Source organism: Mercenaria mercenaria, chromosome 2 (genome assembly GCF_021730395.1).
Source record: "Mercenaria mercenaria strain notata chromosome 2, MADL_Memer_1, whole genome shotgun sequence".
Lineage (NCBI taxonomy): Eukaryota > Metazoa > Mollusca > Bivalvia > Venerida > Veneridae > Mercenaria > Mercenaria mercenaria.
The window spans coordinates 88,634,383-88,659,110 of record NC_069362.1 but is presented as its reverse complement, the minus strand read 5'-3'; the positions used below and the strand labels follow the sequence as shown (position 1 = coordinate 88,659,110).

The 24,728-nt window shown below is 34.8% G+C and overlaps 3 protein-coding genes across 4 annotated transcripts; 2 read left to right on the top strand and 1 right to left on the bottom strand.

Annotated features, from left to right (window-relative positions):
• Positions 1-3,732: 3,732 nt before the first annotated feature.
• Positions 3,733-11,194, bottom strand: LOC123564533 (ras-related C3 botulinum toxin substrate 1-like). Of its 2 annotated transcripts, XM_045358186.2 has the most exons (6): positions 11,106-11,187; positions 10,872-10,943; positions 9,472-9,589; positions 8,935-8,997; positions 8,432-8,557; positions 3,733-8,247 (listed from the first exon to the last, which is right to left on the bottom strand). In XM_045358186.2, exons 1-6 carry the CDS (start codon positions 11,144-11,146, stop codon positions 8,092-8,094), a joined length of 576 nt encoding a protein of 191 aa, XP_045214121.2. In that variant the 5' UTR covers positions 11,147-11,187; the 3' UTR covers positions 3,733-8,091. The 2 variants fall into 2 exon arrangements, with proteins under 2 accessions (XP_045214121.2, XP_045214122.2); XM_045358187.2 differs by lacking the exon at positions 8,432-8,557 and having other exon boundaries at positions 11,106-11,194.
• Positions 5,552-6,616, top strand: LOC123562348 (uncharacterized). The gene has a single exon (XM_045354989.2). It carries the CDS (start codon positions 5,552-5,554, stop codon positions 6,614-6,616), a length of 1,065 nt encoding a protein of 354 aa, XP_045210924.2.
• A 6,551-nt stretch (positions 11,195-17,745) lies between the features above and the next one.
• LOC123562888 (ras-related C3 botulinum toxin substrate 2-like) lies at positions 17,746-23,151 on the top strand. The gene is made up of 6 exons (XM_053527149.1): positions 17,746-17,787; positions 18,971-19,039; positions 19,840-19,957; positions 20,254-20,383; positions 20,677-20,825; positions 21,035-23,151. Exons 1-6 carry the CDS (start codon positions 17,753-17,755, stop codon positions 21,188-21,190), a joined length of 657 nt encoding a protein of 218 aa, XP_053383124.1. The 5' UTR covers positions 17,746-17,752; the 3' UTR covers positions 21,191-23,151.
• The last annotated feature ends 1,577 nt before the right edge of the window (positions 23,152-24,728 follow it).

The window sequence follows — 24,728 nt, the reverse complement described above, 5'->3', positions numbered from 1 at the left end:
ATAACTTTCGATTGGAATGTTGGGTGCGGCCTATGACGCGTATATCTTTATATCTAACCATTGTCTTACATAACAACGGATTAATAACATGGAGACTGACTCGATTGTTTCTCTACGAAGATATGACCGTGATGTCATGGACAATTTTCCGTTTGGTTGGGTCCAGACCTGCCCGGGTGACTCGGCTCTCCTCCTTTGTTCTCCGCCAGGGTGTGACCGACCTACTGTTCATGTGCAGTGATATGATGCCCAACCTCATATGATAGCCACTCAATTGTTATGTAAAAGACCACGTGACCGCTAGAGCTTCAGGCAAGCTGCCCAAAACAGTTGACATTACTACTTTTGTTATCAGATTTGCACAGTGTTTGATGATAGACATACCAAGTGTATTCTAAAGATTTTGATCATGTAACTATGACATAAAAGCCTTATTTTTAAACTTAAGCAATATGGAGTGACAAGCTATAATATCAATAGAAATCCTAGTTCTTGACAGCTGGAGGCATATTTTCGTTGGATCTGGTTTTTCTGATGGGATAGTTATTAATGCTGGCGTGCACCAGGACTCGGTGCTTAGGCCTTTGTCCTTTTTTCTAAATGTGCGTAAATAATATCGCCGATTGTCATTCTACCGTAACACGATTGCATGCTGACGATAGCCTTTTAGTATTAGGTTCAAGTGACATTAATTACATCGAGATAACGATAAAGATTTGAACATTGTATCGTGTCGCCATAACGATGACAACATAATCATATTTCTAATATAAACAGTGAATTCAATAAACATTTTTAGTTAAAGACTTGCTATATTTAATCTGCGTCTTATAATTATTTTTTCTTTAATGCCGCTGGAATTAGTTTCAATACACAGAAAGCAAACTGCATTTCATAATGTATGTACGAAAACCGCTGTCGTATGTATGACACATAGCTGCCAACTAATCAAAGGACCATAAAAGACGTACGAACGAATACTTTTGACAAGCAGGGAAAGGAAAAATATAAACAATATAATTAAAACAACGAGAAGTGTGTTCAGAATGCTGATTCATCAGTAATTCATAAAAGCGCAGGACCTGGTGTCTTTTATGGACACGAAATGTAGTAAAATAGAATAATTTCTAAAAATAGCATGATTGACATGTTTTATATGTCTTAATAATCATATGTTAATAAGCTCGTAATGAGGCGTCTGCCAGATCCTATTTAAGGCCAGTGACTTAGCTTTTCGAGGAGTTGAGCCGGTGACATGGCTTTTGAAAAATCTTTTTTACAGCTGTAAAATTGAGAGCTTCATATTTTACACCTGTAAATTTCAACTGTATTTCTGATCATTTTTCCACTTACAGGTCTTTTACAACTGTAATTTCAAAACACAGGTCTTTTACAGACGTTTTACAGCTGTAAAACAGGTCCTATTTTCGTACAGGATCTTAGACAGGATATGACCTACAGTCTTGAAAGAAATGTTGTTCACCATATGACGGTTTATACCTGGTGTTTTATTTAAGATTTGCCCCCGACTCTCCCCATTCTTACTCTCCCACAAAAACAAATACATTTTTCTTTCAGTTTCTTTTTTCTTGTGTTTCTTGATAATATATAATAGTATCTATATCCATCTATACCCATCTTGACCCCGATGACTCACATCCTTAACCCAAGGTTTATTTAATCTTTCATTGTTAACAAGTAATATAAAACCGTATATTATGATGCAACTATTGAGGTTAAGCTAAAACGTGATATTTCTATGCCATCTGCGTCAAAAAGTGTGCATTTGACCTTTTCAATAATTGTACATCGGATGAAGAGTAGCTTTTGCTATTATTTAATCAGGTTTCAAGGATGCAACTTGTTTTTGAAAGACCCACTCATTATGCATTCTTTACCTTAAGGAGGTAGGTTACCTTGATATTTGTAAGTGCGCATGTCCAACCGGAAGCTAACGTGACGATTTACGACGACGTTTACGACAAACTAAATGTGTTTGTATATCCATTCTTCTGGAAATAAATCTTGAACCTGCCTCCGATCTTATGTTTAATGGTTAAATAATGCAGAAATAATGAATGAATTGCCGCAGAAACGTTTCAAAACATTGTTGCCTTAAAATGACGTCATTGACGTCATGACATTACGTGTCACTTACCGCGCAAAATTAATAGCTTTTATTTTGAAAGTACGTTATTCTGTGGTTTTTCTTTATTTGAACTATTTTTAAACAGCCATTATTTGCTGAAATACTTTTTATTAGTCTTTTGCTCTGAAAAATGATCAATATTTTGCTTCTTTTATGTAATTATATTGAAATGTTACGCGGAATGTAAGAAAATGGATGATGGTAACTGATGTGATTGGGAATATAGCTGGGTGAAACGTAACTTATTACGGTCATTTACAAATAAAAATTGGACAGTTTGATTTGTTATATACCTATTTCCCAGCTTCCGTTGATAATTTATTACTTAAATACTAAAACTAAGCTCCAAAATTGTTCAAATTTCAGTATAAAATCGTGGTATCTTGAATTAAATTGATGTTATCATGGAAACGAAGCCCGTGACCTATATGTCTAATTGTTAAATTCAAAAGCGTTGACACTGGTCTATTTAAGGAACACAGCTTCGGCTTTTTATTTTCATTTCAACAATATCCATGAGAATAACAGCAGCATGCAGAACGATTTTTCAATAAAAATGTCAGACGACTGGCACTGCTGTAAGTATTTTAAGCTGTGAAATTTGTTAAAGCTACATTAACAAGAAAGATAATTTTATATAATATTTTTTATATGAAATTACGATAAAAAGCAACATATAAGCTATTTTAAACATCTCTGTTGCCATGGATACTCTAAACTTTAAGAAAACATAGTACCATGTAAAGTTCTTGGTATTTTGCTAATCATATTACCCAAATATTCCATGTTGGTCAATAACAGAATGGCACTGAAGCCGTCGAAAAACCCGTTTTCATACATAATTGTTGAAAAATGAGAGAAAATGCGTTACCATGGAAACACGAGCCCCGCGACATATACATTTTAAGCTTTTATTAGAAAGCTAATGCGCATACTAGTAAAACTATTAATTATGCAGACTTCTACGGATAACAATGAAACCAAAATACACTGAAAAGTGTTAAATATCCGTATTTTCCTTCTTCTTTCTATATAAAATACCTTAAGAGGGTCATGTACTTCAAACCTGGATAAAAATTGTACTTGAAAGGACAGAGATAAACGGAACTGAGATTGTAGCAGTTAAAACATTAAATTACACAAAATACAAAAAATCACTGCGGTTAAAATAATTCGAGTTTTCCCTGGTAACAAGGTAACCTACCTCCTTAAGGTAAAATGCATGTATAATAATAAAAATGTTTATACATAAAATAATTTAAATTAATACCCTAAAATTATCTTAAATTTCTGGATCTCTTTAATCATCTGCAATTATCTGTATGTCAAAGACATCGGCTATATAGAAGATATTTGTTTGTTTTGAGTGAATATGGAATATATCTCACTGAGAAGTGAGAAAATTTCAAATATTTTCAAGAGCGCGTAAAGTGTTTCTTGAAAAATTCAAAATAAGGAAAGATATCTTTTTCTATATCATGCAACGAGAGAGAAATGCCTCAGTCCGAAGAGGCAGATCTGAAATCAAATGTCATATCAATTGAATGCATATATAATAAAGTCTCATAGATAAACACATAATAAAAATATATGAAATTAGGGTTTCTTTGCTAGTTTACATATACATGTATGCAATTGAATAGAACCAAAATACATTTGTATATTATATATGAAAATGGAACAGAAAATAAAATATTTTCTTATACAACAAAAGAATTGTAAAATGCATATGCAATAGAATCCGGAGAAGAACTCAATAGGGGTGTCAAACTTCCAGATAATTCCTATTGTAATAAGATATTATAGTTACAATAATTGTAAAACATGTTTGCAGTAATATCCGAGCCCCACAATTGTAAACATAATTACGTTGTTCGTTGATTTGATCATTTTTGTTGCGAGTACACCATATCAAATTTTTGACATATTGCAATTGGCAATTAAATCTAAAGGAAAAGTCTAATTTTTGGTTTGACGGTTTCAGAAAATAGATTGGTAAAGGACACAACACGTCTATTGTTATACGACCCTATTTTCCACATTTTGGTGCCGTGACGAAAAAAAACATGAAGGCAGAGAAATTACGTTTGATACGGGAAGGACATTACCGAGTTATTACGAGTCAGTTGCAGAAAATCGATACGGCAAAGGAAAATTCCGATTGGATCCAGTTCAAAACAATAATCAAAGCAATATCGCAAACACTAGAGACAGTAAAGGCATTAAACGATAAAATCTTAGAAGCAACAGAAGTGACGGAAATCGAAGAGGAAATCGCGAGCGCTCAGGAATTTTGTTTGGACATTTAAGTAAAATTACAGCATTTAAAGGAATTCAGCAATAATTTGAAATGCAGAACAGACGGTGAAGAGACGCAACAGGACGAAACCACGAACAATGCAGCGAACGCGCTAGGAGAGGACAGTCGATCACGCATGACAGCTGTTTCTACGGAATCTACGGAAGCGCAGAGTGGACAAAGACAATCGGGGACTTCTTTTGCAAATTTTTTACAATACCAGAGACTTCCAAAACTAACACTTCCGGTATTAAGTGGTAATATTATTGAGTGGCAGAGTTTTTGGGACGCTTATGAATCTACAGTTCATCTAAATCCTAACCTCAGTGAAGTGCAAAAAATTAATTACCTCAATAATCAGCTAGAGGGCAGTGCAGCTCAAACTATACAAGGATTTGCTTTGACAAACGCGAATTACATCCAAGCAATCGATCTACTGAAAGAAAGGTACGGACAAAAACACAAGATTGTTCATACATACATGCAGACGTTATTGAATATCCCAGCTCCAGGTTATACATTGCACGGCTTGAGAAATTATATAGAAAAATTAGAATCTTACATTCGCGGTTTGGAGTCGTTAGGCGAGTGTCAAAGTAACTATGGGACTTTGTTAGTGCCAGTGATAACTGACAAGTTACCAGCAGGAATTAGAAAGAATTTAGCGAGAGAACATGGAAGTGACAATTGGCAGCTAGACGAATTACGAAAGGCGTTATATCGCGAACTGAATATCATGGAAGCCGGAAAACCTTCTGAGATCGCAGACGACTATTCAGCAACAGCCTCATTTTTCACGAGCGCGCGACAAAGGTCGAAAAAATGGAAGTAGACAGAAATCAACAATTTTTCCGCGCAACCAAAAGCAGTGCATTTATTGTAGTGAAAATCACCATGCCAACGACTGTGGAAAAGCCACAGATGTAAACAGTCGCAGAGACATTATTAAGAAAAAACGTGTCTGTTTTAACTGTTTGAAATTCCACCAAGTTTCTGAATGCCGTTCGAACTTTAGATGTTTGAAATGTAAAGGCAAACACCACACTAGTATTTGTAAAAATGGACCAGAAGCAAGAATAGACACCGGAAACGGATATCAGCCAATGCCAAGTTTCGCAGCAAGTAGTACCGGAAGTCAGCAAACAGCCGCTTTATTCAACTCCACATTTAGCCCAAGACCGGAAGTTTTGTTAAAAACCGCAGTCGTCAAAGTTTACGCAGAAAATCAGAACGCTCAAGCAAATATTTTATTTGATGAAGGGGCTCAGTGTTCATTTATATCGGAGAAACTCGCAGATCAGCTAAATATCAAACCTTGTGACAACACTGTCGTCAATCTGGCAGCGTTTGGAGATTCATCTCAGAAAGTACGACATCTGAAGACGGCAACAATATATTTACTTACCGACGACGGCGACAAGATACCTCTAAATGTTTTGATCGTTCCGGTAATTGCCGTTCCGCTACGTAATATTCCGCAGTCCGTAACGTCGTTACCGTATCTCAGACACCTAGAGTTAGCGCATCCCGTTATAGACGATGACAAGTTCGAGATTTCATTACTAATAGGAGCTGACTATTTTTGGAAAATAGTGGGAAATAAGATAATTCGAAGAAATGGTCCTACAGCCGTGAGTTCGAGGGTTGGATATTTACTCTCGGGTCCAGTTTCAGTTACTAATGTTATGACTCAGTCCTGCTTCGCACTGAACGTGATGACTACAGACATTGAAAAATTTTGGAAACTAGAGTCTATTGGAATCAGCCCCGAAGACGACAGAGAAGTATGTAAACTAGAAACATATCAACAAAACAGTATTAAGTTCATTGATGGAAAATATGAAGCAAAACTGTCCTGGAAAGAAGACCACGCCCCACTCCCTACAAACGTAGAAGTGACAAAGAGAAGGACAGAATCCCTTGTAAGACGGCTCCGCCGAGAACCGAACATCTTTCAGGAATATTCAGAGATCATACAAGAGCAAGAGAGGCGAAATTTTATAGAGAAAGTGGACGAGAATGAACAACAACCCGATCGAATGCACTACATTCCACACCATGCAGTGAAGAAGGATTCAGCCACGACGCCTATACGTATAGTATATGACTGTAGTTGCCAAGAAACATCACAGAAACCGTTTAGACTCTACCCCACTCACATTGAATGACCTTTCACATATCATGATTCGATTCCGACTTGGCAAGTATGCAGTGTCCACGGAAATAGAAAAGGCTTTTCTTAATGTAAAACTGGATAAAGAAGATACAGATATGACCAGATTTCTGTGGTTGAGTGACCCAGGTAACCCAAACAGTCCATTCACGACATACAGGTTCAAATCCGTACTCTTCGGTACCACGTGTTCACCATTCATCTTAAATGCCACATTACTCAAGCAGCATCTAGAAAACAACGCTTCTAGTTGGGTCAGCAGATTTCTTAAACGGGACTTGTATGTGGACAATATAATATCAAGTTTTTTCAACAGAAGAAGAAGTTTTGACGTTTTTCCGAGAAACAAGAGATTTGATGCTTAACGGAGGATTTAACCTGAGGTCCTGAGCATCAAATAGTCAACAAGTAAGATCAGCTGCTTCAGAAGAAGGTGTCCTTGACACCGGCGAGATTACAAAGGTTCTAGGCATGCTTTGGCTCACCGTCACAGACGAGATATCTTACCCGAATAAGGAACTTCCTGTAATACCGGATATGACAAAACGCGCTATTCTACAATACACATCGAGAATATACGATCCACTTGGTTTACTAAATCCAGTCTTGGTACGTGCAAAGATTCTTCTTCAAGATCTATGGAAAGAGAAATATCCATGGGATACAGTTCTACCAGAGCCAATTCAGAAGAAATGGTTTCAACTTGCACGGGATATAAACAATGTAACGGAAGTTAAATTTTCACGCCTTATCTTCAAATCATCTGAAGCAGACGACAACACTCTTCATGTATTTGTTAACTCGACATGATACTGGGGTTTTGAGATATTATATTGACTGTTCCTTTTTGTGTTAGAATAAAGTCAATTCCACAAAATATGTATTGTGATAAACAAATTATGTATTGGTGTCTAGCAGGACAGAGGACGGACGAAACAACGGGAAGAAGCAGGCCGAAGACAAAGCCTTTGAACTATGAAAACTTTTTGAGACACAGTTGAAGTATGGTGCTTGCATATTTATAACGCACTAGTTCAAAAAGAAAACATATATTAGTGTAAACGTCATTTATATTTCTTTCCTGATCAGCTAATTGTCAGCCACACTACACTGATTCACATTGACCAGTAATTCTTGTCAAGTTGTAATTCTTTAAAACCATAACGTCATCGCATATGTAACATATTACGATACTCTACGTTAAGACTATCAAGCTGCTTTCAAACTGCCTTCTGCACAGTGCAACATTGCCGGGACTATCACATCCAGCGGCAGATTAAATGCGGATAGGCCGTGAAAACAGTTATACAGATGATTTATTGATATGAATTAACTGAATGGTATATGGTGCCTTCAGCTATTGGCATGATTCATTTCGCTTGTTCATATATCAATACAGAATTGAAAAACATTCATTTCGAGTTGTCTATATTTAACAATTTCATGACCACAGTTTTTCATCTCTTGTCTTCATACAAGTTTACATCTACTTCTTCTTTTCTTCTGCTTTTGAGGAATTAGACAGGCTCGTATCGCTTCATCAAAAACTAGTTTTGTATTCTTTCCGGTCTTCGCAGAGCATTCTACATAATTCACTGCTTGGATTTTCTGTGCAAGGCTCCTACCCTGTAAACACATGATATGCATGTTACCAAAAACGGCGCACAAAACATAATTCAGTTACTGCAAATGAGCAGTATAATGTAAATTTATTTAAAATTTGGACTGACACAAGTTACATTACATTATCTTAAAATCCTTAATACTGGTAAACTAATATCTATATATCAAATATTTCATGTATGTTTACCTCAACAAAGGAAATGTCTTTCTTTAATGCATGTTCACGTTCTGTATTGTCGTCCCTTAAGTCCATTTTTGTTCCAATTAATACGATAGGCGTGTGTGGACAATGATGTTTAACCTCTGGATACCACTGAGTTAAATAGAAATGATATGTCTGTCCTAATTCACATTCAAATTATTTCTAACAGTTACGAAAGTGGTTGTAGGATGTATTAGAAAAACATAATACTCCAAATTCAGTGTCTCAAACCTAAAACTTGTCATTTTATTTCATTTAGAAGATTTGCGCTGACGTAATTCATGCAAAAAGAATGGTCTAACAATGGCACGTAGTTTATGGATGGTCCTTTCCCTTACACATATTTATACGCAACTTAAAATGCAAAATCTGTAAGTTATATGTTACAAAAGAGCAAGAGATGGTATTGCTCATTGACAGCTTTCCAATGATCTTCTAATTAGGATTTAAAAGTGCTTAATGAACAATTAAAAAGTATTAAGAGTTACCTGCTGTTTAGCGTTTTCGTAACTGTCCCGTGCAACAAGGGAAAAACAGATCAGGAAAACATCCTGGAATCAGACATCAGCAAGTTCAGCTCACTTTAATGTTTATACTTGGATGAATGACACAATGTAATTACTTATACTGGACAATTACCGTATAACGGGTTATTTTTACTGCTGTAAAAGTTTACGGACTTCGGGTAAAAACACACGATTTGATTTTATATGATTTTAAAATTTACGAAATTACAAGGTCTTACAGTTTACTTGACTGTATGCGGCGAATATATACGAGTTCAATATTTATGAATCTGATTTGGTCGTAACAAAAAGTAAAATTTAGCAGCAGGTAAAGTATACCTGTTAAAAGGTATCATATCATATAACATTTCCTAATAATATGTATATAAAAGGACCTTATAATTTTTGCGCCAAAAGTATCTCATAACAAACACAGAATGTTCAAAGGTATCCAAATGCTTCAACTTATCTTATCTGAATTACTACACTGGTATTATACATTGCGTAGAAAAGACTTACCGTTTGTGGATAGGATAATGGTCGCAACCTGTCATAATCATGTTGGCCTGCAGTGTCCCATAAATTAAGGGAACAAACCTGTCCATCTACTTTGACATTAGCTTGATAACTATCAAACCTATAAGTACACAAATATTATTGTATCTAAAAGACAGTAAACTAGTTACATTTAAAATAGACAGAAAAGGCAGAGGAGAAATCAAACTGCGTTTACATATGTAATATTCTAGCAATTTTAGCTCAAACATTTCTTGAGATTGCATGAATTTACTTCGTTTAATTTATTACAAAGATATCACATGGAATTACTCTCTCAGTTACACAGACATAAATGCGTTATTTTTAAACATATTTTTGGTCTCAGAAATCAATCAGATAATCTATTTCAAATACTAATTAGGTTTAACAACAGTACTCCACACCGCGGCGACATGACCATTTTTGGTTGCGGGTTTATCCCGCTGCCAAAATTAAAGTGTATTTCTGACAATCATAGCATCTTTATTTTATTCCAAATCACATCCAACGGATGTTCATGGGCTACACAAAATAGTCCCATTCATGAACAATGCGATGAATTATCAATGAACAAGCAGTTTTTATTCAACCTGTATCCACTCACACTGACCATTTAGATTATATAAGATCTATCAATGATAAGATATTCCAGCTCATGGTTACATCACAAGCTGGGTCAGGCAGAGTTCATCTCAGATATGAGGCACATTAAACTTGTATTTGTTTCTCATTCATGTATAGTCATAGACTGGCATTTAAACAGAAAATAAATCTACTAAAAACCCCGCAACCATCAGACATTTCAAGGCTTTGATTATAGATAGCATCACTTGACAATTCATTGGTTATCATACTTATCAACATCATCGTCACTATTACTTGAAACATCATGATTTATGATCTTATCTGGACATGACCACCAACCTAAAAACATCCTTGTATGATTCACTATTCACAAGTATAATTATACTTTATCAATTTCCTCAAAACTGTAGCAACAATACGGTGCTAATTAATGCAGCAACGATGTCTGAATATAAAGTCTAAGTCATTATTTTCCACACAAATATAAAATTATCAACAAATTAATCAGCATTTCGCCTTGTTTTATTTAATACTACTGCTATAACGCACATATTAAAATATCCAAAAGGAAAACCACACTACTTACTCTGTTCATTTATTTTCTTTGCATCTCAGAATTTCGAAATTTTAACCCCGAAAGAAATGATTTACACAAAGAATTAATACTGTTTTTTTTTTTAATTCACCAACGTTTGGAATGCTAAAAACTACTGTGTGGTCTACACCCTCCCGCCCCCCCCCCCCAACCACCACCCCCATCCCCCGGTAAAAAAAGTGAACGAAGAATATCTACTTACACTGTTGGTATATATTCTCCTGGAAATGCATCTTGTGTATACGACATTAGAAGACACGTCTTTCCCACACACCTTAAAGAGAAAAAGTACACGGAATAAAGATTCTTTACAATCATAACAGCCGTTGATTTTCTTTAAACGTGAATAGCAAAACATGTGTTTATACTTAGTCTATTAAAACCAAGTATTTACAATAAAACGGGTTATAAAACAAATATATTTAGAATAACTAACCCATCTCCAACAACAACACATTTTACAGGAAAAGCTTGCATTTTATTTATTACAAAGTTACACACAATTGTTTAAATATTTATTTCATATCACCTTTATATACAGTTGAATACTAACCGTGTCTAAATATAGACATCTAAAAATAAACTTAAAATATACGTCTTAATATAGAACACATTATTTACTTCCTTTTGATCGAATAGGATAGGTACTTTATTTACTTGTCGTTGAAGTTAAAAATGAATACAATACAATAGAAAAGTTAATCATATTCGGAAATATAGAAATAATATAAATTATTAGTGTTTGATAAATCAAGAGGGGATTTTCGGGGTTTCATAGATTCACATAGCATAATGCATCAGTTGTAGGATGCATTTTCTGGCTTTTGAACAAATTCGAAAATATTTTTTTTAGAAAGTTACAACTGCTTTACAAAATGTTGTCTTTAATCTAACTAAACTGTCTATGAATATATAAAGCCAACATTAATATGTTTTAACCTTTTGGTGTCCAGATTGATATTATTGTTAATGTATAAATTGTGGATTACACAACTTACATGTACAGTGGAGATCCATCAACAGGTTCCTGTAAGAATGCTTTTTAAATTTTCATAAATACTTTTAGCTCTAGCAGTCCCTATAAGGGATCAAGCAGAACCAGTTGAAAAAGTATAAGAGAGTCTGGTGAAGGGCTATTATATGGTTCATAAGTTATTAAGAGTTTATAAATTTGTTTTGTTCAGGCTATCCCTGAAAGGGGCCAAGTGGAATTTTTTATACTGATGAAAATATTACATAGATGCTACAGACAAAGTGGTTTGACAATCCACGAAGTGATTCATGAGAAGAAGTCGTTTAATAACCTATAATTAGTGCAGGTGCCAAAAATGTTTCCCTACACAATCAATATATTATGTCAAACAATACTAAAATATCCTACTATTCATAACCAATGCTTTCAGAGATAAAAAAAATATATGCCGGAAATGTAGCATTCTCCCTGGCAAACTAATTTTACTAATTCTTATTTAGTACAATAGGGTTGTCATCTACTATGACTTTGAGGTCATACTTGTTAACAGAAAGACCATTTTACTGACCGGTAATTGTGTTTTCATATACATGACTCTACCTTTATATGGTTGGAACCTCATTACGTATTTCAATGTTAATCTAGACTAAAAATATATGATATGGGATGATAAAATGGACAGAGTCATTATCGTACCAGTGAGTGATTGGCAAAATATTCATAATGCAATGTTTTAATGCTGTTACTATTTTCTGGGGACATTTAGTCATGTAAAATGTAGTCTAATTCGTGATGTAAATATTACTTTCATTTCAGTCTGGTAGACCTCCAACTCAGCCACGTCTTAAAACCCGCGTAATCATTGGTGATTCCCACATAGGCATAAAACCTTTTAATTTACTGCAGGTTATATATCTGTTTTGAAAATAGATATATGCTTATTCTGCATAAAATATACAGCTATTGATTATATTCGATCTTAGAGTCAAAAGCTATCTGGGACGTTCATAAAAGAACAGACAAGTAAAAATTAAAATATATAGAACTATTTTATTTCTTCGCTAAAATGTTTAAATGTTTTGTGTATACAAGTAATTTTAATAAATTATAGTCCATATGAAAATCTAGATCTATTTCAGTTGCGGCAATGCACTTAGAATTTGAACTTTGAAAAGTTTACACTGCTTTCCAATAACTGCTATCCGTCACTGGTACCTGACGCTGAATGAAAAGCGCCTACAGTGACGAAATAATGGTATAACGTCATCGAAAAACAAGTAAAAAAGATTTGGGTCAGTCGATGAATTTCTTCAGGTATTGCGAAATGTTCACCACGTGACATATGTATCACAAGAGTCAATTTGCTATTCGGTATTATTTTTCTTTTTGCCACTAGATTATCACTGAGTTAACAGTCATGTCTTGAAAGACTGAAGTACCTCGAGTACGCCGATTTTTAATAGCCGTTGCTTGTCTCTCTGTGGACAGACTGTTAGTTGTTAGCGGGGTGTGACGGTTAGTAATTAGAGTCACGGATTGGGACAATATAAATGTACCTTGTACTTTATGGATTCTGAATTTTCCGATGGATAATTGTTTAAACGATAATGTGGCATAAAGGTGACATGTTATTTTTTTCTATGTTTTGCAGAAAAATCGCAAAACAAAAGAACATTGTCGTGTAGATCTAGTCTTGGCTACCATAACTTAACCGAAGCTTGCATTTAATTTTTTACTACAGCACTAAAGAATAGAGGAGCGTCGCGATATATTTAACTATCTCGAAATTTTACTGCCTCAAAATTTTGACTCTCGAACTTACAACTTAGTAGTTTGCCTCCATATCCTCAAAATTTGAACGTCCATCCGTCTATCGAATATGAATAAGTTTGTTAGGGCTACTTCAACTCAATATCCGAGCTTGGAAGACATTTTACTGACTTTTAGATGGAAAAAAACATAAAGTGGATACGTCTGCCCACACATTTATATATAATAATGGTACTCGAACAAGGTTTAAAGAATAACATAGTGTCTAGATGCACTTAAAATGACCCTATCATACATCCATATATATAAGCTTTCATGGCATCTAGAGCTTCTCCCGAAAACGGATCTTCGTTTACAACTGTAGCAGAGACGTATATATTTATGTCCATGTAAAGTATGGGTATATCTTCTGGTTGTAGGGGCTCGAATACGCTCCAGACAAAGTCAAATAATGAAATATTCTACGTTCGAAAACTTTTCGATCACCTTCTATTTACTCCCTTACCTGTATATGTAGAAATATTACAGGTATCCGATATTGGTTTCAAACGGTAGCAAGACTGAAAACAGTTCAAACTTTATCAAAGCCGAAACAGTGAACTCTGACCGAGCACAAAATATGACTTGTAGGGTTACCCATGGTACCTGATCTTTCCCATGACTTTTGCATTTACGTCATCATAATGGTAGTTAGTAAACCAAAATATCGAGTAAAATCATTCGAAATTTTGAGATAGTAAGTCGAAATATCGAGATAGTATATCAACATTATGATTTTATGAATAAAACCTACCTGTCATTATTGAGTACCTACTGTAGTAAAGACATGTGATTTTTTACTAGTAAAACAAAGGTAAATTGCGCACTTTGGTACTTTGGAAAAACAAAATTACACGGCCGATTTGGTCATTTTGCGATACTTTTGCAAAGGAATAAAAACAACTCTGTTTGTTTCGCATTTTTAATAATCAAAATCAGAAGTCTCCTTTATGCAACCGTGTAACGAACATATTTTACGTAAGCTCACAGACTAGTTTCTACAAATCACAATGCACGTAAACAATATTGCAAATCTTTGACTTTTCCATGTATTATGTGATGTCATTTTCTAGCACGTCAAAATGAAGACCCGTCAGGTGTTTCTGTACAAGACTGTAATTTTCAGTGAAAGCTGCTGCTGATTTTCTGAACATACTGTATACTGCACACTACGTTAATACATATTTTTTTGTTTTTATTAAAATAAGTAATATATGTATTTATCTATTTCTTTAAAAATATATACATGTTATTACTATTTCGTTCGCCGAATAGTTTCTAATAACAAATTTAATGACCAACTTTTTCCGGCGACAGGCCGGAATCGATTTCACCTTTACTACCTGTAAATATCTGGGGTGAAGGTCATTTAACAGCTGATTAAAACTGTAAATTTTGATTGCTGGATGAAAAATTCCACAGGTTTTGAATGGAAAAGATATTATTTTCTTAAGGGGTGTACAGGTGCTCTGAGTTGTATTGTTAGACAGTATAATCCGTTGCAAGACTCCTGTGGAAATAGCTTATGTCATAAACCTGAATCCCCTCGGTAGTGAAACTGCGGCAGAGTTCGACTACAAACCTGCAGGTTTTGCCACTCTGATACGGAGTGATCTCCCGTAAACGATTTACAGTCAACTCGTCCCATTTTTGTCATTTCGTATCCCTTGACGATTTCAAAAATTGTCATTTCGTCCCCCGCTTTTCGGCCCCTCCCTTTTAGTCTTATTTATTTATCTTTTTTGTCAAAGTTTCCTAGATTATGATTAATATAATTATGATGTAAAATATGTTCTACATATAAAACATGAAAATTTTACTTTAAAAACTACATTTTGTTTTGCTATATAAATACCCGATCGTATGTAAAAATGCAGAGTGCATGCACGTTTCGTAGCAAGTTAAATTGTTTACTGACTAATGCGTCCGTGCATGTATTTATTCTTGTCACGGTTCTTGTTGCAGAAGTAATTGTAAACGTGGTTCATACACGAAAGTAAATCAGTAAACTCTGTAAACAACAAAGATATTGTAAATCTATATGCTCTTATTATAATACAGATTTTTGAGTGGCGTTACGCAAACTCCTGTAGAAAAAGTACCGATATGGGTGACAACCTAAGACAACTAGTTACCGACTAGTTCATCTTTACATAAATATTTTCGTAATTTTCTACTCTGTCACTTTTACAATCGCAGCAAAACTGTATTTAGAACATATATTTTGTTCATCGGAAAGTTATAAACCAATAAAAGACATTGTTCTTTGTTTCATTTAAAATTCAGCAATTTCAGATTCAGTTTGATACAGTTTCTAGTGTTTCATTCCTTCATAGATATATTTTCCAGAAGACATTTATACATATTTTCCAGAAAACGGAAAGAAAAATGCGTGTTGAATAGTATGCAGTGAAATGCAAGTCAACTGAAGTCAAGTACCCTAACATTTCAGAAAGCGGTCCACTCATTTTCCTTTTCAAATAAACAAACATATTTGGCCCCGGTGTACGCGAAAATGCGCTAAAAGTGAAAAACAAAATAGAATCTGTTTATTAGGGACTTCAACTACACCACGGAAGCGTATTTATGACCAAATAACTGCTATATGACCTATAAAGGGAACAATATTATTTGATTTTCGGCAAATTTTACAATCAATTCTCAGCAAACCTTCCGTAAAGACAATCTGCGAAGTTCCATTTCGAAATCATATGTAAAAGTCATGCCATTCATGTTTAACTGAGGTCATCCCATGTAATTGTTTGGTCAACAATATCACCTCATGTGCAAGTTTTCGCGTTTTTCGAGTGTTTTACAACATTTTAGCAAATTTTTTTATGTGTATATGATAATAAAAGCACCACTTCATCTGAATGCAACGAATTGAACAGATCCATCGTAATCTTTTGTTTAAATAACACAAAAACAGGATTTCATCGGCGCCAAATTTGGTAAAATGATCACATCCTCTGCGAAAACTTGGTCCTAAATGAGTTATTTCCAGTGGACAAAACATAGAGTCTGAATACAGACTATAGGGCATCGTTTCGGGGAAGATGCGGTCTCGAAATTAAGGCTATTTCTATTTGATTTCTACCCTTTATTTAGCAATATTTGTACAAGACTAATTCCCGCATAAAATCTTTTATAAAGTGAATTATATATAATGACTATGATTATAATACTTTACATTGTTCGAACGTAAGTTTCCATGTACAGCAATGATTTTTGTAGAGACTGTAAAAAAGAGATCTTCACATACTTTGAGTTTTGAAATGAAATGAAATGAAATGGGATTTGTTTGAGCACCGGTAAAGTGTATACATTGGTTTGAATATCTAAGAAGGAATGAGTCGATACTGACTGACAGCGAATGCCTGTGTGGAAATAACATACCTCTCGCAACTTCTAAAATTATTGCTGAAATTTGTACAAACGCTCGCTGTCTTCGCTAAAAGGTCCGGTTATATCTCATTGATACTGCCAGATAAATACTTCATACTACACACAGAGAAATTCGGAAATTCAGTTTTGATCGATTAAAATTAATGGAAAAAAGGTAGATCATATTACCTGGTTAGGCGAAAATTGCTGTCAGTCAATCCCGGAGTACTCTGAATGTGTAACTGTCACAAAGTTTTCCTAGTCAGGAAGAGAGCAAGTGTACACTTATTCACCATATCCAAGGGGTGATTATACAATAACCAAAGCTATGAAAGCGGGAGTATTGGAACTACCCAGGTCGAAATGTTCAGGCTGGGAAACTAAACAGTACCAGTAACACGACATAAAAGTCGTGCTGAACGATCTGAGAACATCGAAATATAACATCCCTGATTAAATGTACAGGGAGACTTTTTACGGCCGCACCACGGCACAGACAACGCTGCTGTGATAATAAAATAGAAAAAGTGAAAACTCCACAGGTCGCTCAACACGACAGAAACGAAACTGTTGCAGGCTCGGTTTCATTGAGCCTGTTCATGGACAGTAGTTGAAATGTATGCTACCGCCCACGCCCTCCCCTCTAGCCCCCGGGTTGAGCAGAACTCAACATTTATACATGCTACAAGAACAAAAAATTTTTTAGAGACATCCGCAGATGTAAAACCCCAGCGATAAAGGTGAAAAAACAAGTATCATATTCGACTTAAAAAGAGGAAGTGAATATATTTAGACATAGATTTTAACTTTATTTTTAGATGTCTATATTTAGACATTTTATTATCATCTGTATATATAATTTTGATAAGAATTAAACATTTAAACAATTGTTGGTAACCTGGTAATAAAATACTATAATGCAAGGCAAAAAATGTGTTGTCGTTGGAGATGGGTTAGTTCTTTTAAATATACATGCTTTAACCCGTTTTATTGTTAATACTTGGTACACATGTTTTCACATACATGTTTTGGCGGATAAAAGTTCTGATAAAAAGTGATCGCCACGGACGTTTAAAGGGAATTCCTATAGTTTTTATGCGCATCTTTCTGCGCAGCCGACACTTTCTATGGAAAACTGGACTGAAGTCAACATTTGTTGAAACATGTTACAGACAATCTTAAATATGAGGAATTTTGAATGAAATAACATTTTTGATAAGTTATATCAGTAATCAAATGTTGATACCGGTTTATGTTGTATTGACAAGTATCATGCCTGACAGGTATCTTGCTATTTTTGTGGTTGTGTTTTCACATCGCATTTTAGTACAAAGACAGTGTTGTTCATATAATGTAAGATAATTGACTTAGTACTGATAAGACAATATCACCTTTCAGATTATTTAGTATTCAATTATAGAAAGAATTAAGAATTTTTAAAACTTTTTTTTAACTTTTAGCAGACATACATGTTATCAATTTGGCCAGGTTCGCGCCATTTCCGTCCGAACAGGTGTTGTATTCTAGCGGTCTTAACATAAAATTTAGCCTGGTGACCCATACATTTTTAGCCATTTTTATGCTCACAATACAATTATCTATACACAAGGAGAAAAAGAAAAAATTCTATGAAAGAGTTTTTTTTCAAAATTAAAAAAAATATTCTTCACTATGGGTATTTTTCATTGAAAAAAGTTCACAAAAGTAAATATGAAACAATATTGTTTTTCATTTGTACCCATTATTGTAAGGACAGAGTATTACAAATATGACTATGATATCAAATAAGTATATAATAAAATCTGTAAAAAGAAAAAGCCGTATTGTGCTGCCTGGATGTATATATTGGTTGGTATTTATAAAAAAGCAGAAAATTATGAAAATGTTGAAAAATCGCTGTCAGTTTCAGCAACAGTGGGTGTGTTCAAAACAATTTTTCACAAAAACAAGCCTGGTGACCTATTGTTTTTATTTGTTCATTGTTTTCAGCACAAATTTTCCTATCATATATGTGAATTTAAAAAAATTCTATGAAAGGAAAAAAACTATAGGAATTCTCTTTAAAAATCAATAAATGTAAACAAATATTTGTGCTCTGTATGATCAAGGTGACCGTAAATGGTTTTCTGTTTCAGGTGTGTGGGAAAGACGTGTCTAATAATGTCGTACGCAGAAGCATTTCCAAGAGAATATTTACCAACAGTGTAAGTACACATTCTTCATTTGCTTTCGCTTTTTATTTGGCGGAGGTGGGGTAGAGACCACACAGTAGATTTTAGCATTCCAAGCGATAGTGAATTAAAAATCAGTACTAATTCTTTGTGTAAAGCATTTTATATTTTCAGGGTTAAAATTTCGAAATATATGAACACAGCAAGTAATGAGGTTTTCGTTTTGGCTGAAACATGTAATTTGTTAATATGTGCGTTATTACAATAGTACTGAATAAAACAAGGCGAAACGCTGAGTAATTTGTTAGTAATTTCATATTTGTATGGTAAATTTGATTAGACTTTACATTCAGACATCGTTTCTGCATTAATTTGCACCAGGTTGGTGGTCATGTTCAGATAAGATAAAAAATCATCATGTTTCAAGTAATAGTGACGATGATGTTGATAAGTATGATAATCGATGAATTGTCAAGTGATGCTATCTATAAACATGGTCATGTCGCCGCGGTGTGGAGTACTGTTGCTAAACCTAATTAGTATTTGAAAAAGATTGTCAGGTTGATTTCAGTACCACTAATCGTTTAAAAATAACGCATTTATGTCTTTGTAACTGAGCTAGTAATTCCATGTGATATCTTTGTGATATATTAAACGATGTAAATTCATGCATTCTCAAGAAATGTTTGAGCTAAAATTGCTAGAATATTTCATATCTAAAACGCAGTTTGATTTATTCTCTGCCTGTTCAATGTAACCTTTTCTATCTATTTTAAATGTAACTAGTTTACTGTCTTTCAGATAGTATTACAATAATATTTGTTTAATTATAGGTGTAGTAATTATCAACTTAACGTCAAAGTAGATGAACGGGTTTGTTCCCTTAGTTTATGGGACACTACAGGCCAGTATGATTATGACAGGTTGCGACCCTTATCCTATCCACAAACGGTAAGTCTTTTTCAACGCAATGTATAATACCGATGTAGTAATTCAATCAGTCTATTTTACATGAGATGTATGAAAGCTGAAAGTTAAATAAAATTGTAGCATTCAGATACCTTTGTATTTTCTCCCCGTTTGTTATGAGATATATTTGAAGAAAAAATTATAAGGTCCTATATCTCTGGTATCTTTATATACGTGTTATTAGGAAATGTTATATTATATGTTAATTGTTCAGTGTAAGTAATTACATTGGCATCAAACATTCAAACAGAGCGAAACTTGTTTATGTCTGCTTCCAGGATGTTTTTCTGATCTGTTTTTCCCTTGTTACACGGGACAGTTATGAAAACGTTAAACAGCAGGTAACTCTTAATACATTTTGCATCGTTTTAAATCCTAGATATAAGATTAATGGAAAGCTGTCACTGAGCAATACCATCTCTTTCTTTTTCGTAACATATAACTTACAGTTTTTGCATTTCAAGTTGCGGATAAATATTATATTTAAGGGAAAGGACCATACATAACATACATGCCATTGTTTGACTATTCTGTTTGCATGTTTTGCGAACGAAAGCATTACGTCAGCGAGGAACTTCTAAATCAAATAAAACGACAAGTTTAAGATTTGTGACACTGAATTGGGAGTATCATATTTTTCTAATGCATCTGACATCCACTTTCGTAACTGTTAGAAATAATTTGAATGTGAATTTGGACAGACATATCATTTCTATTAATTCAATGGTACCCAGAGGTTAAACATCATTGTCCAGATACGCCTATCGTATTAATTGGAACAAAAATGGACTTAAGGGACGACAATACAGAACGTGAACATGCATTAAAGAAAGACATTTCCTTTGTTGAGGTAAAGATACATGCAATTTTTGATATTTCAATATTGTTTTAGTTTACCAGTATTAAGAATTTTGGCAAAATGTAATGTAACTTGTGTCAGTCCCAATTTTAAATAAATTTACATTATACTACTCATTAGCAATGACTGAATTATGTTTTGTGCGCCGTTTTTGGTAACGTGCAGAATAAAGTCATGCCTCCCGTTATGTATGTTTACAGGGTAGGAGCCTTGCACAGGAAATCCAAGCAGTGAATTATATAGAATGCTCTGCGAAGACCGGCAAGAATACAAAACTAGTTTTTTATGAAGCGATACGAGCATGCTTAATTCGTCAAAAGCAGAAGAAAAGAAGACGTAGGTGTAAACTTGTATGAAGACAAGAGATGAAAAACAGTGGTCATAAAATTGTTAAATATAGACAAAGTGAAATGAATGTTTTTCAGTTCTGAATTAATACATACACAAAAGAAATGAACCATGACAATATCTGAAGGCACCATATACCATTCACACGGTGTATACCCATATCGGATCCCTCTCTGTGGAAAATGAGAAAACGGATCCCTCTCTGTTCGCACACAGGACACTCTCTGTGCTAAACAATGAACTCCAACGTCAGTCAGCTCGGACAATCAAATTTTTCGTCCTAAACACATTTTTGTGCATAAAAACATATGACCCACGGAGTGGCGCAGCTATATACCATTGCTTTTTTATTGTTACATTTATTTTATCAGTTCACACAAGTCCAAACGAAGATGTAATGTAGACGGAGGGTACTGGCTTGAATGAACATCGTGCGGTGTTTATGAAACTTAAATACGACTTTCTTAAATATAGCAAATATCTTGTACCTTGGATGTGAAGTCGTTGATCCCATCCTACTTGTAAACACACTTTATGTGGATATTTTCATCATGTCTACCTAAAAACGCTCTACTTTCGATTTCGTTGATGCACGGGATCCCTCTCAGTCGGTGCAATTTTGCCTCACAGGATCCATCTTGACTCTCAAAACACGGCACGGGAACCCTCTTCGGCAAAATTTTTTATCGGCACCGGCACCCTCAACTTCAGTGTTAGAATTTTGAGATGGTATTGAAAACAACATCTGTTTCTGAGGGTATAGATCATGGTGTTTTTACTTCCCTTAATATGCTTTTAAATTGAAAATAAATCAGCAATTTCACATAACATTCATATTTAAATTTTATTATCAAAATTACTGATACCTATGGAAGAGCATAAGTGCCAGGTGTATGTCATTTATTAACTCGAAATTTCTAGTTACTAAGTCGAAATTTCGAGTTACTAATCTTGAAATTTCGAGTTACTAACTACAATTGTTTACGTTGATGTATAGGTCCTGGCCAAGATTAGGTACCTGGCGTAGTCATTGGGTAGCCCTACAGGGTCATATGGCAGCGTTTGCTCATAGAAAATATCTCTATGTTTCTTTATTTATTGATTTTGTTGGGTGTAACGTCGCACCGACACAGGCGACTTCTCAGCTTTTATGTTGGAGGAAGACCTAAACCATGCTTAAATCTGGAAGGTTTCCGACCTAGTTTGAGTCCATATGTCAATGAAATATTGACATACCTAAATGAAAGTGTAATTATGAGTCTAACCAAGATTGGGTACCTTGACAGACCTTGATTTTGAGGAGAGGTCATAGAAGGTGACCGGGAAGTATTCTAACTTAGAATATTTCACTATTTTGACCATCTCTGGAAGGTTTTCGACCTAGTTCGAGCCCCTAACACATGGATATATTATACATGTAAATGAGGATATATATCCTGGATAGAGTTTGAAATCAGGAATAGCTTTAGATGCTATAGTAGGTCATACATTGATGTATTGTAGTATATGTTCAAGTCCCTACATGTTCGGTACACTATATGGATGTGTATATAGATGATTCCACTTTGAAGAGTCAAAACTCGTCCATTACATTTTTGGCCTTTGACTGACGGCGGACGTTCAAATTTTGCTGATAAAAGGGCTAGATAGTAACTCGAAATTCGAAATTTCGAGTTACTAAAACGAAATTTGGAGTAAATGAAAAAAAACGCACCTGGCACTAATGCTCTTCCGTAGATATCTTAGTGATACACAAATAACTTTTAAACGCGAATTTGTATAATTTGATTTGATACAAAGAGGGGCCATTCACGCACAGCTAGTCTGAAAAGGTTCAGCGACACATCTGTACTTATCATAACAAACCCCCGTCCGCCCGGGCACACAAGTCTTCACCGAAAACATCGGTACATACACTGACGCCTGACTTTCATATCGGATGCATGGCGTAATTGAATGTGTGTCGTGGCATTTACCTTTTTTATTTAATTCAGTATTGTCAGTCTTATTCAGACTATTGAAAAAAAATTATAGTGCAGTTAAGTATGATAGTGTATGAGTATGTAATAAAAAGGTTATCATCTTTGCATCGGTAAATATGCACTCGATCGTTCTTTAGCGGAAGAATATTGCGCTCCTAAAGTCGTACTATCTATTTCCGCTGCAAAACTTGTGCATAGCTAATTACCTATACTTATTGTTTTGCTTTTAAATACAAACACCATTTCATAACTCTTAACATTGAAGTTAAATTGAGAAGGCACCTGTGCCGATAGAAAAATAGTTGTGTCCGAGAGGGTTCCCGTGCCGTGTTTTGAGAGTCAAGAGGGATCCTGTGAGGCAAAATTGAGCCGACTGAGAGGGATCCCGTGCATCAACGAAGTCGAAAGTAGAGCGTATATGGTGAAAATATCCACATATTGTGTATTTATAAATAAGATAGGATCAACGGCTTCACATCTAAGGTACTAGATATTTGCTATATTCAAGGAAAGTCGTTTCATAAACATAAAATGATGTTCATCCAAGCCAGTACCTCCGGCTATATTCCATCTTCGTTTGGACTTGTGTGAACTGATAAAACAAATGTAACAATAAAAAAGCAATGGTATATAGCTACGCCATTCCGTGGGTCATATGTTTTTATGCATAAAAATTGTGTTTAGGACGAGAAATTTGATTTTCCGAGCTGACTGACGTTGGAGTTCATTGTTTAGCACAGAGTGTCCTGTGCGCGAACAGAGAGGGGTCCGTTTTCTCATTTTCTACAGAGAGGGATCCGACATGGGTATACACCGTGATTCAGTTAATTTTTTCACGGTCTGTCCACATTTAATCTGCCGCTGGAATTTTTAGTCTTTTTAGTTGCACTGTGCAGAAGACAGTTTGAAAGTAGCTTTATAGTCTTAACGTAGAGCATCGTTATATGTTAAATATGCGATGAGGTTATGGTTTAAAAAGATTTACAACTTCACAAGAATTACTGGTCTATGTGAATTAGTGCAGTGTTGCTGACAAGTAGCTGAACATGAAAGAAATATAAATGACATTTACACTGATATGTTTTCGAACTAGTCCATCATAAATGTGCAAACTATGCAAACACCATTCTAAAATATTCATAGTTCAAAGGCTTTGTCGTCGGTCTGCTTCTGAGCCATCATGGGGTTTGCAGTGACTGTATCTGTCTTTTACCGTTGTTTCGTCTGTCCATTTATATTGCTTATCATTTTTGAACCTTCGATAAAATAGAAAAAGTGGAAACTCCACAGGTCGCTCAACACGACAAAAACGAAAATGTTGCCTGTTCATGGACGGTAGTGGAAATGCATGCTACCGCCCACGCCCTCTAGCACCGGATTGAGCAGAACTCAACATTTACACATGCTACAAGTACAAACAAGAGGGTCATTGACCCTAAAGCGCTCACCTGTGTTCAAGGCTTCAATTATGTTTGTATCAGTACAGAGTTAGGTTTCTAGCTTATATAATATACATTTCACACACATTTTTGAACCTAGGGCAATAATTTGAATAATTACGGTA